The following is a 14,536-nucleotide window of genomic DNA, read 5'->3' as shown; positions in this document are numbered from 1 at the left end:
CAATTATTTTCTCAACATGCCCACTACTATACTGATGCCAATAAATGTGGCCATACACTTGCCAACTACCTGAAGGGAAAAGTGGATCGCACTAACATTTCTTCCATCACGGCTGATGATCAAACATTGCTTACTGATCCTAAAGAGATTCTGGCTCATTTTCGTTCATACTATGAACAATTATACACCTCCGCTGCAGCTACTCAACTTGACATGGAAAATTTCCTTGCCCCTTTACATCATAGAAACATAGAAACATAGAAATTGACGGCAGAAAAGGGCCTCAGCCCATCAAGTCTGCCCACACCAATGACTCACTCCCTGACTTTTATTCCCCTAGAGATCCCACGTGAATATCCCATTTTCTCTTAAAATCTGATACGTTGTTGGCCTCAATCACCTGCTGAGGTAGCTCGTTCCAATGATCGACTACCCTTTCGGTGAAGAAGTACTTCCTGATATCACCATGAAATTTCCCTCCCCTGACTTTCAGCAAGTGCCTTCTGGTGACCGAGGGCCCTGTAAGACAGAAGATATCTTCTTTCACCTCTATACGTCCCGTAATATACTTAAAGGTCTCAATCATGTCTCCCCTCTCTCTTCGTTCTTCCAGTGAGTACATCCGCAGTTTTTTTAGCCTTTCTTCGTACGTGAGTTCCTAAGCCCCAAGACCATCCTGGTAGCCATTTGCTGAACCGACTCAATTCTCAACACATCTTTCCGGTAGTGCGGTCTCCAGAATTGAACACAATACTCCAGATGAGGTCTCACCATGGATCTGTACAGCGGCATTATGACTTCAGGTTTTCTGCTGACAAAACCCCTACGGATGCAGCCCATCATTTGTCTTGCCTTGGACGAAGCCTTCTCCACCTGATTGGCAGCCTTCATATCATCACTAATGATCACTCCTAAATCACGTTCTGCCGTGGTCTTGGACAAGGTTTCTCCATTTAGTGTGTAAGTTCTGTGTGGATTTTTTTTACCTAGGTGCATCACTTTACATTTTTTAGCATTGAAGCTTAGCTGCCAAGTTGACGACCACTGTTCCAGCTGCCGTAGGTCCTGCGTCATAGTGTCAGGCACACTGCTTTTACCTACTATGTTGCATAGTTTGGCGTCGTCGGCAAACAGTGACGCTTTTCCTCTAAGCCCTTGGGTTATATCTCCTATGAATAAATTGAATAGAATCGGCCCTAAGACGGAGCCCTGTGGTACTCCACTCGTTACTGCTGACGTTTTGGAGGGGGTACCGTTTACCATCACACTTTGAAGCCTACCGCTTAGCCAATCCCTAACCCATGTAGTGAGTGTATCCCCTAATCCCATAGATTTTAGTTTGTTCAACAGCCTGCGGTGTGGGACGCTATCAAAAGCTTTGCTGAAGTCCAAATAAATCACGTCCAGGGACTCCCCGGCATCCAGATGACTAGTCACCCAGTCAAAGAAGTCAATCAGATTAGATTGGCAGGATCTTCCCCTGGTAAATCCGTGTTGGTGTGGATCACGTAGATTTTCTTCGTCTAGTATTTGGTCGAGTTTCTGTTTGATCAGTGTTTCCATGAGTTTGCACACTATGGATGTGAGACTCACCGGTCTGTAACTTTCTGTTTCTGTTCTGCAGCCCTTTTTGTGGAGTGGAATTACGTTAGCTGTTTTCCAGTCCAGGGGTACTCTTCCCGTGCGCATGGAAAGATTGAAGAGCATCGATGACCATGCCAACTCCTTATTAAGTGTCACTCTCACAACAGCTGAAATTGAGTCTGCTATGGACCACATGGCCAAGTCTAAAGCACCAGGACCCGATGGAACACCACATTATCTGCCTATATCTGGGACAATCCGAAATACTCATTCAACATAAATCTGTACATTGGAGCGTCTGGATCACTGCAGGGATTTATAATATAGGTCATCTATATGATTCGGGGGCTTGGATTGCCTTCAATACTATATGCTCTCGATACCGCATTCCCCGATCGCATCAGTTTCGTTGGATGCAACTCCGCCATGCTATCTCTGATGGATATGACGTCCCCTTTCTTACCACAGAGTTTCCTTAAATATTGACTATAAATAAATTTATACAATCTAAGAAAAAAGGTCAATCTGCTATGTGGTATAAATTGCTGATGGAACCTCTCTCTGACTCACCTTTAGGAGTTCTTGATGTATGGTCTATAGACTCGGGTATCTCTCATGATCGTGTCACCTGGAACCTTATTTGGAAAGAATAACTTACTGTACTTCATTCTGCCTCTATTACTCAAACTATATTTTTCCTCTTCCATCATGCTTTTTGGACTCCTTATAAACTTTCAAAACTACCTAATAATGGCAACAATACGTGTTGGTCATGCAATACTACTATAGGCACATTAGATCATATGATTTTTTATTGTCTCCCAATCCAAACATTTTGGGATTCCATTTGGATAACTATTGCCAAGTTACTTGACATCGATGAACCCATTACCTTGGCAGTGCTGATTTATGGAAATAAAGGTTTAACGACTCCAATTACTGATGAACAGGCCAAATTGTTACGATGCCTATTGTTAATAGCTATAAAACTTATCTTAGCTAACTGGAAAAATGCTGATAATGTTTGTTTGATAATGCGTTATGAGAGATGCTTTGCAGAAAAACATGGATCATTACATACTCATGACAAACATTGGGCACCCTTAACTTCCTTTTGCGGTATGTCTTAAATAATTCACTTATGTATGCAGGTATTATTTTCCTTTTAGATAATATTGCATGTACTTGCTGTATTACTACTATGGACTACTCCTATTTGATGCAGTCTGTTCCTGTTTATTGATCTTTTCTTTGTACTGGACTCAGCTTGTATTCACTTTGTTCTTTCTTTGTATACTTAATATACTTAATAAAGATATTGCACTTAAAAAAAAAAAAAGGGATGGTTAACAAGACTTAGAATGTTATAATACCCCTGTATCATTCCATGGTGCAACCTCACCTGAAGTACTGCGTTCAATTCTGATCTCCTTATCTCAAAAAAGATAAAGCAGCACTAGAAAAGGTTCAAAGAAGAGTGACAAAGGGGATGGAACTCCTCTCATATGAGGAAAGACTAAAAAGGTTAGGGAAGAGAGATGTCTTAGGGGAGATATGATTGAAGTCTACAAAATTTAATTTATTTAAAAAATTTATATAGCGCATACAACTATATGATTTACATATCACATACATAATATCTTACATTCCCTGCAATTTCCACATATAACATAGACATAACTAAACATCATTAACATCCCCCCCCATATAAAACTGTCAATATACCAAGTCAAATCAGATTTCAACAATTAAGGAAGCAAAAAAGCATTAGTTCAAAGATCCATTTCATGGTAGATGACAAAACCAGTCATCATATACTAGCAAAACAAATCAAATCCAAACAGTTCAGAAATGCAAACAAGCTTTAAATCATACATTACTGTCAGAGTATTCTGAAGAAGATATTTTCAGATGGAATAAGCATTAGCAAATAATTGCGTTTTCAGCATTTTCTTAAAATTTATCCTCCCAATACAGAATCGTAGGATACCAGGCAGGGCATTCCATAGTTCTACACCAGCCACAGACATCATTGATGCTCCAATCCCGTCAAAAATTACAAAGACTAGGGGACACTCAATGAAGTTACAGGGAAATACTTTTAAAACCAATAGGAGGAAATATTTTTTCACTTAGAGAACAGTTAAGCTCTGGAACGCAATGCCAGAGGTTGTGCTAAGGGCGGATAGCATAGCTGGTTTTAAGAAAGGTTTGGAAAATTTCCTGGAGGAAAAGTCCATAATCTATTATTGAGAAAGACATGAGGGAAGCCACTGCTTGCCCTGGATCGCTAGCATGAAATGTTGCTACTCATTGAGTTTTGGCCAGGTACTAGGGACCTGGATTGGCCACCGTGAGAATGGGCTACTGGGCTTGATGGACCCAGTAAGGCTATTTTATGTCCTTAATTAAACAGCAAAAAGTTTGCTCAGCAGACAACAAGCAGCAGCAAACATCCAGATTAGCTGTGAAAATAAAAACTTAGCTGTGAAAGAGAGGAAACAACTTAAGAGAATCTTTCTTTTCATGTGTGCTGTGCTGTTGCAAGGTTTATGTAAACAAACCGTAAGCCTAAATGAAAGACATATTCATGTGAAAATTACTCTGCAAACTACTAGCCACAAAGAAGGCAGGAGAAAAGTAATTGAACTTGAAATACTAAAAAATATCAAAAGAAACTTTCTAATAGGTTTTTGAAATATAAACTGCTGCATTGACCAAAAAAATTTTCACAGTCAACAAGCAACAGAAAGAACCCAGACTAGCTATGCAATTAAAAAAACTTAAAAGTGGGCTTTCTTTTTATGTGCCGAATCAAGGTTTATGTGAACAAACCCTAAATAAAATAGACCTATTCATGTGAATAGTAACTGAAATACTCTGGAAACAACATAACATAAAAATCCATTTCTGGACCGCATTACCTTTAAGTTCTGTGCAGTTTACAAAAGATTAGCTAGGAACACATTGTGGATGAAAATTAAAAACTAGGGGCCCAGGAACTTTGAAAATAAAGTCTTCAATTGTCTCCTAAAGTCATAGGATTAGGTGACACATTGACGAAATGGGTTGGAAACTGGCTTGGAGGTAGGCACCCCCTCCGAAATGACGGAGGTGATCAGTGGAGTACCACAGGGCTCGGTCTTGGGCCCGATCCTATTCAACATCTTTATAAGAGACTTGGCAGAAGGCCTTCGAGGTAAAATAACATTATTCGCCGATGACGCCAAACTAAGTAATGTAGTGGGCAAATGCACAACGGACGAAGATTCAATGCCCGACAACATGATGCACGACCTACTCCTACTAGAGCGCTGGTCTAGGACCTGGCAACTTAGCTTCAATGCCAAAAAATGCAAGGTTATGCACCTAGGCAACCATAATCCATGCAAGACTTATACCCTCAATGGTGAGATTCTAGCAAGAACGGTAGCAGAACGAGACTTGGGGATGATCGTCAGTGAGGACATGAAGGCTGCCAGTCAGGTAGAGCAGGCCTCATCCAAGGCAAGACAGATCATAGGTTGCATACGCAGGGGTTTCGTCAGCCGTAAGCCAGAAGTTATTATGCCTTTGTAGAGATCCATGGTGAGGCCCCACCTGAAATACTGTGTGCAATTCTGGAGGCCGCATTATCGCAAGGATGTGCTGAGACTGGAGTCGGTTCATAGAATGGCCACCCGGATGGTCTCGGGACTTAAGGATCTCCCATACGAAGAACGATTAGACAAACTACAGCTATACTCGCTCGAGGAGCGCAGAGAGAGGGGGGACATGATCGAGACGTTCAAGTATCTCACGGGCCGCATCGAAGCGGAGGAAGATATCTTCTTTTTCAAGGGACCCACGGCAACAAGAGGGCATCCGTGGAAAATCAGGGGCGGGAAACTACGAGGTGACACCAGGAAATTCTTTTTCACTGAAAGGGTGGTTGATCGCTGGAATAGTCTTCCACTGTAGGTGATTGAGGCCAGCAGCGTGTCAGATTTTAAGGCCAAATGGGATCGTCACATGGGATCTATTCACAAGGCAAAGGTAGGGGAGGGTCATCAGGGTGGGCAGACTAGATGGGCCGTGCCCTTTATCTGCCGTCTGTTTCTATGTTTCTATGACACAGACATCAATAGTACAGTCCTCCCCCGATATTCGCGGGGGTTCCATTCCAGGAACCCCCGTGAATTTTGAAAAACCGCAAATGCGGTTTTTTGTGGAGGAGACTAGAGAGGGCAGCGGGAGAGGCAGGAGAGAGCAGCCAGAAGGCTGGCGAGTAAAGGAAATCACTCGCTGTATGCTCCGACCGCCTCTTCCTGTACTAAAGTCGGGCCTTACCAATCAGAAACTGCGTGTCAAAGCAGTTCCTGATTGGTAAGGCCCGACTTTAGTGCAGGAAGAGGCGGTCGGAGTACACAGCTAGTGATTTCCTTCACTCGCAAGTGCTCCGGCTGCTCTCTCCTGCCTCTCCAGCTGTCCTCTCCTGGTCAGCGGTTCGCGGTCAGAAAATACCACGAATGACCGGAACTGTGAATTGTTGACCGTGAATGACAGGGTAAACACTGTAAAGGTTTTAACTCCTTGTCCCAGATAGCAGCCTAATATGAAAGCATCCAATCATGATAGTTTTTCAATTTACAGCCTTTTACCGATGGAAAAGTCAGGAGGGCTTTAGCACCTCAAGAAAATTTTTAATAAGTAAAACAAAATAGTTCTATCAAGTAAGAAGGAGTATCACTAGCTAGAACTTTGTAATATACGAGTACAACCCAACTTGAAAATAACCTGTACCTCCACTGGCAGCCTGTGCAATTCTCTATAGAATTGAGATACATGATCAAATTTTTTTCAGGCCATAAATCAGTGTCTGCAGAATTTTAAATAATTTTCACAAAACAGGAAAACAGGAGGGAGAAAAATGCAATACATATAAAAACAACATACTAAAAGGTTTTCAAAATGCAAACAGCAAAAATTTATACTCAACAGTCAACAAGTAACAGAAAGCAAATACTGTCAAAAAGGAGAGAAGCCACAAAACAATCAAATGCATCTGCTCTTACAAAATGGCTGTCAAAAAGAGGCTATCCCCATGTAGTCCATTTCTCCAGAAGAAATTGGGAAAATAAATGCGGCTTTATATTAAGGGCCTCTTCTACTAAACCGCGTTAGTGGTTTTAGCACAGAGAGCTGCGCTGGATGGCCCGCGCGCTACCAACACTCATAGGAACTCAAGCGTCGAGAGCAGCGCGGGCCATTCAGTGCAGCTCCCCGCGCTAAAACTGCTACCACGGTTTAGTAGATGAGGGGGTAAGTGTTGGGACTGTTTCAGGGTTTTTATTTCCTCTTCCCCACCCACACTGTTGCATGCCCCTTCCAGCAATCTGGCTCAAAAGGGGTTACATATTAGTTGACTTTGATGCCTATGGGGAAACTAATGTAGATGTAAGAACAGCTGTCAATACTTCAAAATGAGGCTATCCCCATGTAGTCCCATCTGTAAACGAGACAGATGGTCTTACAGAAATAAAACCCCAAAATGCTTAGAGAATAGTGAAGACCAAAGAGCAAAATAGTGGCCCTTAGATAAAATGATAAAAGAAACATCAGGAAATTGAAAAAAACAAATGTAAAAGAATTTTTTTTTAAATATGCATAATTAAAAAAAATACATAAAAGAAAGTATACAAATCAATATGGAAACCAAAAAAGTATCACAGCCAAAAGTACTGTTTACAGAAATTGTTTCAAATCCAATTTGGAATCTAGACCATATGGGGTGACAGTGTTTAATTCAATAATGTATCGCTGTTCCTCTTTCAAGAGGAGTTAATTAATATCACCCCCTCTCCATCTCTTTGGGAAATGTTTTACAACAAAAAACTAAATCTGATGATATGTGACCTGCTGCATACCAATGCTCAACCATAGGTGCTGTGCGTACCTACTTGACAATGCAGCTTCTGTGTTCAATTATCCTTGTTTTAATACATCTGTTAGGCTTGCCCACATACAAAAATTGACAATGACAATTAAAAAAAAAATTAAAAAAATCTATTGTTTATAATTATTTATTTGTATGTTTTTAGACTCCTAAGGCAGGCCTTGTGGCCATAACATGGTTTATCAAATAAAGATTTACACATTGAACGTGTGGTTTCCTCAAATATCCTTTTTGCCATCAGTGAGCAATTGTCTCTGCTGTTTGCTTTTGCTGGGACTTCCCTCTTCCCTTCCCCTCCCCCCCCCCAGGAGAGGGAGAGCCTCCAACTCATTATTGACCAGGTACAGAAATGGCCACTAGAGGGAGGAGTAGAGTTCCCTCAGTTTAATTCTGATCCCCAGGGGAACTGACCAGTAGAGGGAAAAGTCTATATAAATCCATCATACTGCACACTAAGTAAATTTGTATTTAGGTGGACCAGAGCAGCAGCCAACTTTTAGCTGGAACTCTATTGCAGGCTTGCACCAGACTTCTCTTTCACTCCAAATGAAGACAGATCACTCTAGTTTATAGTACTCCAAATGAACTTTAATCTTCTCTAAAGATTTTGAGATGATCGTTCCTTGAACAATTTGGTAACTATATACAATTCTCCCAAGTGCAGATTGAGTTAAAACAAATTACAGCTTGTTTCAAATCAAACTTTTTATATTTCTGTAGCCCTAAATCTAGGGCTACCCTGCACATAGGTGCTACACAGATAATAGAAGGACAACCTTCATGGCAGCCATGGGAAAAGTATGCACTGAAACTCCACAGACGAGTGCATGAAATCTACCCGTGGCTACAAATGTAATCCAGTGGCAGGATTTTGATACACTCTTGGATATGTTTGGAAGGAGATAGCACAGACTAGCAGAACAACAATTATATTCCCCAAGCTAACAGCAAAATTGATAAGGCACAACTTCTACCTATCCTATCGAGGCCAGATTAATCTTCAAATTTGGCTGCCTCTGCTTCAAGACTCTTTTCAACACCGCAGAACATTACTGTTTACATTTCCTTCTCCCAAAGGATGCCAATTCAAAAGATTCTGCAACAGGACACTCTCCTTTCAATCAGGGATCTGGAACAACACCTTATACGACCTGATCCTGAACTCACTAACATACCATTCAGTCAGAAAATCATTAATAACCCACTTATTTGTCTGAACCTTCAAAAGTGCTCAACACCTACCTCTTCTTACACATTCCTTCCTCCTTCCCTCTATGTTGCCCCACCACATAACTGTCTTATCTACCCCTTCCCAAATCTAATTGATGTTACCTCACTGTTTTCCTTACAGCACCTCTTGTACACAGTCTTGAACTGAAAGGTATGACGGGATATAAATAAAGCTATCATTATTATTATTATTATTATATGGTCACGTCTGTATGATAAACAACTGTCTGAAATAATGTAGGTACGGGGTGGGGGAGGCTATCATATGGGGTGAGTGGAGGTGAGTAGAAACAGAGCTTGTCCTGGGCTCCCAAGCTGAAACTGAAGGAGATGCAGCCTGCTGGTGGGCTTTGCCCACCCCCAAGTTTTTGCCCTGGACTCCAGCATGTTAGAAAACACCAACCTTGTGTATGTGGAGGAGCTGGGCAGATGAAATAATCCTTAGCTGTCAATATCTACTGTGTTGCTACTAATGCTAAATTATTGTACATATTGTACATGTCCTCTTTTGTCCGGGTTTTGGAAGTCCCCGAGCTTGGGGCTGCATCTGGAGGCCCTCTGTGCATGCGTGGATGTCAAATGCATGCACGTATGCGTGCGAGGTCATTGCGTTGACGTTCACGCATGCACAGAGGGCCTCCAGACATCAGGGAAGGCGACAGGAGGTTCAGCTGGAGGTGGGATGGAACAGGGCGGAGCTAGAGGCAGAACAGGTTAAGTCTAGGATGGAATGGGGCAGGGCTAGGTGTCTTCTTTTTTTTTTAAGAGGAAAACTGGCAACCCTAACTGTACACATTTAGGATAGTGGAAAGGACCCTAACCCATTCTTCTTATTTATTTTTACCCTAAGTGTAGGGATGCCTTTGTGATGTCAGTGTCCTCCATGAAAATAACCGATTCTGTAAAACCACATCTGAATTACTATACAGTACAGGCAGTTTCCGAGTTACAGACACCCAACTTAAGTATGACTCATACTTAAGAACACAGTTGCAGCTTCATTTGATTTCACTGAGAGGAATTTTCAGTAATATAGACTCCTACACTTCTCCTGTAGCAGATTTAGGAATGATGGATGGCCACATTAAGAATAGTGTGTGGTTGTGCATGCTGTACCTTAGAGGGAACACTGGACTAAGGGCAATTGGCCCTTTTGTCAGCTGGGAGCAGCAAGAATCTTAAAATCTATAAGTTCTGAGTTACATACAAATCTGACTTAAGAACAGCTTTAAAACCATAACTCGTTCTTAACCCGGTGACTTCATGCATATTCAAGTTCCACAGCAGCACACAAATACTCTATAAGCAACAAAAGGCATACAACAGTCTACATATTGGGATCATTTTAGCCTATACTTCACTTGCAGAATATTTTCGCAATTTTTTTTTGTATATTTTGTATGGATCCATTTTCTTGCAAATTGTTTTTCTAAAGTTAAGACTGGAGGAAACTAAAATAGTTAAACTTGCAGTAGAATCAGCAATAAAACTGAATAACGAAAGATCAAATAAATTTTGAAACAAAAAAAAATTCCTAATAGAAAATAAATCCTACTTATAGCAGAGGGGTATATGGCTATAGGTCACCAATGCAATGAATAGATTACTCATAGTAGTAAGACAAGTTATCCTTGACTTATGCGAATCTACATTATTACTAACCACAATTAAAATAAATATTTAAAAAATTAAGTACATACCAAAGCCATCTTGATTGTCTCTTGTTTCCAGAGGAATCATATTTTGAGGTACCATGTCAGAAAAGGAATAATGAGATGTTCTCTCTCTCTGAGTGATCAGGATGCCTAGATCTGTAGACAGTCGACTCCGTCCTGCAGTCTTCTTCAGTTTATCAAATGGCGAACTTGGCAGTATTTGAGAGGATGGTTTCTCATTTATATGTATCTCATTAACCTCTTTCAAAGGAGGGGTGATGTCTTCATTTTGATTCCCAAATCTGTGAAATGCAAACTCTCTTGCACGTTCATAAGCTTTCATCATCTGATAATTCAACCAGGCTCTGAAATAAGGAAATATTTCTGAAGATTCATTAATTGTATGGTGTTTACTTATATTTTCCCTGTACACCATAGTGCTGACAGCTTCAGATACCCACTGAGATAGCTTCTTTGCATCTTGGAAATGAAGTTCTGCAGAGCTTGTGGACAAATTATTTAAGTAATCTTTATTTGAAGTGTTTAGTGCATATATATTTTTTTCATCTTGTAACATTTGTTGTTGGACTTCAGCCCTCGCAAGTAGAGAGCCTAAAGGTGGTAGGATAGTTCTACTCGGCAGGATTTGTTGCGGATCCATATTAAGAATGTTTTGGTGATAACTAATAAACACTCCTGTAGATGAGTCATCTTTCAATACATCATTTGCTGCCATAGTAACAACCTTAAGATCCATTTTGTCAATGTCTTTCGATTTTGAGCTTTCCAGGGTAAGATCTTTGAGATAGTTGCGATCAACTGTTGATACCAAATGTAAATCAACTGGTTTAGATTTTTCATGGGGAGTACCAAGATAACTTTTTTCTTTAGACATTCCCACTGCTGATGATTTAAACTGTAGGCGTACAAAAAATTCTGTTTGAGTCTGGGTGACTAGTTGAATATAGGACAGCAATCTTGGACTGGTCACATCCTTATAAACTGAATGATTTAGATGGGAAACCTCACTATGTCCATTTGATATCACAGAACTGAAACATTTTATATGAGTACTTCGAACAGTTTGTTCTCTAAGGTTTTCCATCATGTTTTGAGACATAACTTGTACAATGGAAAATGTAGCATGCTCAGCACTTGTTTCCCCTGAATTTAGCTTTAGCTCATCCGAGCTAGTCAGTTTATTGGCTTCAAGACCCATTAAATGCCTCATTTTACTCCACGACTCTTTTGGTTGTGACATGGTGCCAGCATTTGAAACGTCTGCAGGTTTTATGGGATCATTGAGGAATGGGGTACTCACATAAGTTTCTGACCGCCAGTCTGAATAAATAGTTTCCCAATAACTAGCAGTATTAAAAGAATTCTGCTTCTCAGTTAAGCCATTTAATACTGAGAAATCTGTTTTGGTTCTGAAATACTTTTCTTCAATTGGATCACTTTCAGATGAACTGTGGCCATTTGTTGTCAAAAAGGTCACCTTTATAGGTTGCTCAGGACTGGCTTGTAACATGCTTTGAAGGTTAACTTTCACTGATCTTTCACCTTCATTATATATACCTGGCATTCTAGTGACGGTTAAACAAGCATGAGTGCATTCTATTTTTCTAATAGTAATTTCAGATGTTTCTTCCTGTGCTACTGTTAAAAAATCCCTGGAATAATGTGCAGCATGTTCTGTATGAGATGTGGGATCAATGATATTTGCCTCCCCTGATAAGTAAGCAATGGTAAAAAGAAAGGGCTGTTGTACTGAAGATTTGTTTTTGCTAAGATCCATTTCCTTTACTACCATGGGGGCAACTACAGAAGCAAGACAGGGCTGTCCCATAGCAGCTTTTGATTCAGTGATGTCATAGATCTTCTCTACTGAAGCCGACATATCAATAGTAGAAAAGAAATGTTGATCTGTTGATTTTGAGATCCTGATGTAATTGATTTCCTTTAAATGTGTTGCCATAGAAGGAAGCAAGCGATGGAGAGCATAAGCTTCAGTGCCACTACTGGAATCCATTTCCCTTATAGATATTGAGGCAGCTATAGAAACATGAAACGTCTGCTCAAGAGAAGGTTTAATGTCACCAAAGCAATCAATTTCCCTTGTGGAAGTTTTAAAGTCAGTCAAGAAACTAACTTCCATTGAAACGGTTGAGACTGAGATGGAAGAAAACAAGACTTGTTGTGCAGAGGTTTCATAAGCACTCATTTCCCTCATATAAGTTGAGGTAGCCACAGATGAAAGTAGAGTCTCTGGTGAGTAGGTTCTAGTATCGTTAACATAAACCAGTTCCTTTATAATTACCGGAGCAACTGCAGGATAAAACAAGAATTGCTCGGTAGAAGGGTTAATATCACTGACATAATCCATTGCCCATCTAGAGGCAAAGGCAGGAATAGAAGAGTAAAAGGACTGTCTAGTGCAAGGTGTAGTTTCATGGGCATAATCTAATTGATTTTCAAACGTTGAGACAGCCATAGAAGAAAGCAAATGCTCATGAGTATAAGGCATGGTGTCATTGATGTGAGCCATTTCCTTGACAGATGTTGGGACAGTTACAGAATGCAAATATTGTTTTATAAATGCTTTAGGGTCCTTGACTCTATTAACTTCCCCCAATTGTACTGGGAGAGTATAATCTTTGGAATCACCAACATAACCTACTTCCAGTAATGTTGAAGCAATCGTAGAAGCAAGTAAGAACTGATGATCATCGGTCTGATGAACGTAACTCACTCCAGTTATAGATGTTGGGACAAACTGAGATGGAAAAGCTTGTACATTAGGTTTTATGTCACAGATATAATCCATTTTACTGGGAGATACTGGAGAAGTCTTGGAAGACAGCAGGAACCGAGAAATATAAGTTTTTGTGCAACTTATACAATTAGTTTTGAAGGGTTGCTGAATACTAACTGTGGTTTCTTTGATGTAATCTATTGGAGTAGACAGGGGTGGATGCATCCTTTGCTCTGTAACTGTTTCAAGGTTTCTGCTAGAAAGTGTTTCTGTGAAAGGTCCTGAAGTGAGGAAAGAAAGTGAGGATGTCCGCATAAAAATACTTGTTTTACCACTGTGTTTAATTTCCTTTAATTTTACTGCATCACTAATGGAAGAAAGTAATGGAATTTTGGTTGATGGTTTAATATTGTTACTATATTGGTTTTCCCGTACTGGAGTTGGCAACCTTATTGAAGAAAGCAACGGGCAATGGAGAGCAACATCAGTTCCATAGTCTTTAAAGATATAATACGATCCATGAAAATATTTGCCTCCAAGTTTGTGAGAAGGACTGCTAGATAAGAAGACTACATGAACTGCCAAGGCTCGAGCTGCAAACACGTGAGTAATTTTGTTCCAACAGGCATATACAACGGTGTTCTCTACTGTTGAGAGTACCCCTTCAAACACTATTTTATCTTCATTCCTATCACAGTCTTCATTGGCTATGAAGTTTTTGACATAAACAACAATGTGTTTTCCTGGTCCTGCCCAGATGGTCCAGTTACACCAGATATTAGTTAGCGAGTTGTCAGTATGAATTGGAGGGAAAAATTCTCCAAAATCTTGGCTTAGAAATAGATGGCAACTGGTTACAGGGACGTACACCAACATTGGTGGTTGTGCAGATACTGCAGGAAAAAGAAATTGCGAGAGTAAGTTTAAATATTTAGTTTTGAAGGCTACATATTTTGTAAAAACAGTGTAGAAAAAAGTTGCCAGAATAGTGCAATGCCTGCAAAACATAGCCCTACTCACAGCAGCATTTCCCAAGTCAATCATGGAGAACCCCCCATTACCAGTTAGCACATGCAAAAATCTCTCATGCATATCTATTATGGGTATCCTGTAAATCTGACTAGCAAGGGGGTGCTCCATGACTGATTTGGGAGACAATGGCATACACTCTGGAGAAAGAAAGGAGAGAAACATGCAAATATTTAGCAGGCTTCAATAAAATACATAATGAAAGATACTAAAGGATAAAAGGTCATGATAAGCTGAAAGAAAGGATGCTAAGAATTTTCAATAAACACTTTACTGGAAGTTAGAACACTTAGAATAGCCCAACAGAATGTTACTTAAAGTGACAGAATTAGAGAACATAAGCTCCTA

General features: G+C 40.2%; 1 protein-coding gene across 1 annotated transcript in view; it reads right to left on the bottom strand.

Moving 5' to 3' along the window:
- LOC117358165 overlaps nt 1–14,536 on the bottom strand; it is a 90,466-nt gene that overhangs the window by 64,787 nt on the left and 11,143 nt on the right. Inside the window, exon 3 of the mRNA XM_033939764.1 lies at nt 10,450–14,052. Coding sequence (XP_033795655.1) covers nt 10,450–14,052 — 3,603 coding nt within the window. The remainder of the gene's footprint in view (nt 1–10,449; nt 14,053–14,536) is intronic.

Source organism: Geotrypetes seraphini, chromosome 3 (genome assembly GCF_902459505.1).
Source record: "Geotrypetes seraphini chromosome 3, aGeoSer1.1, whole genome shotgun sequence".
Taxonomy (NCBI): Eukaryota; Metazoa; Chordata; class Amphibia; order Gymnophiona; family Dermophiidae; genus Geotrypetes; species Geotrypetes seraphini.
Note: the sequence above shows the minus strand (reverse complement) of the source record. Positions and strands in the feature narration are given on the sequence as shown.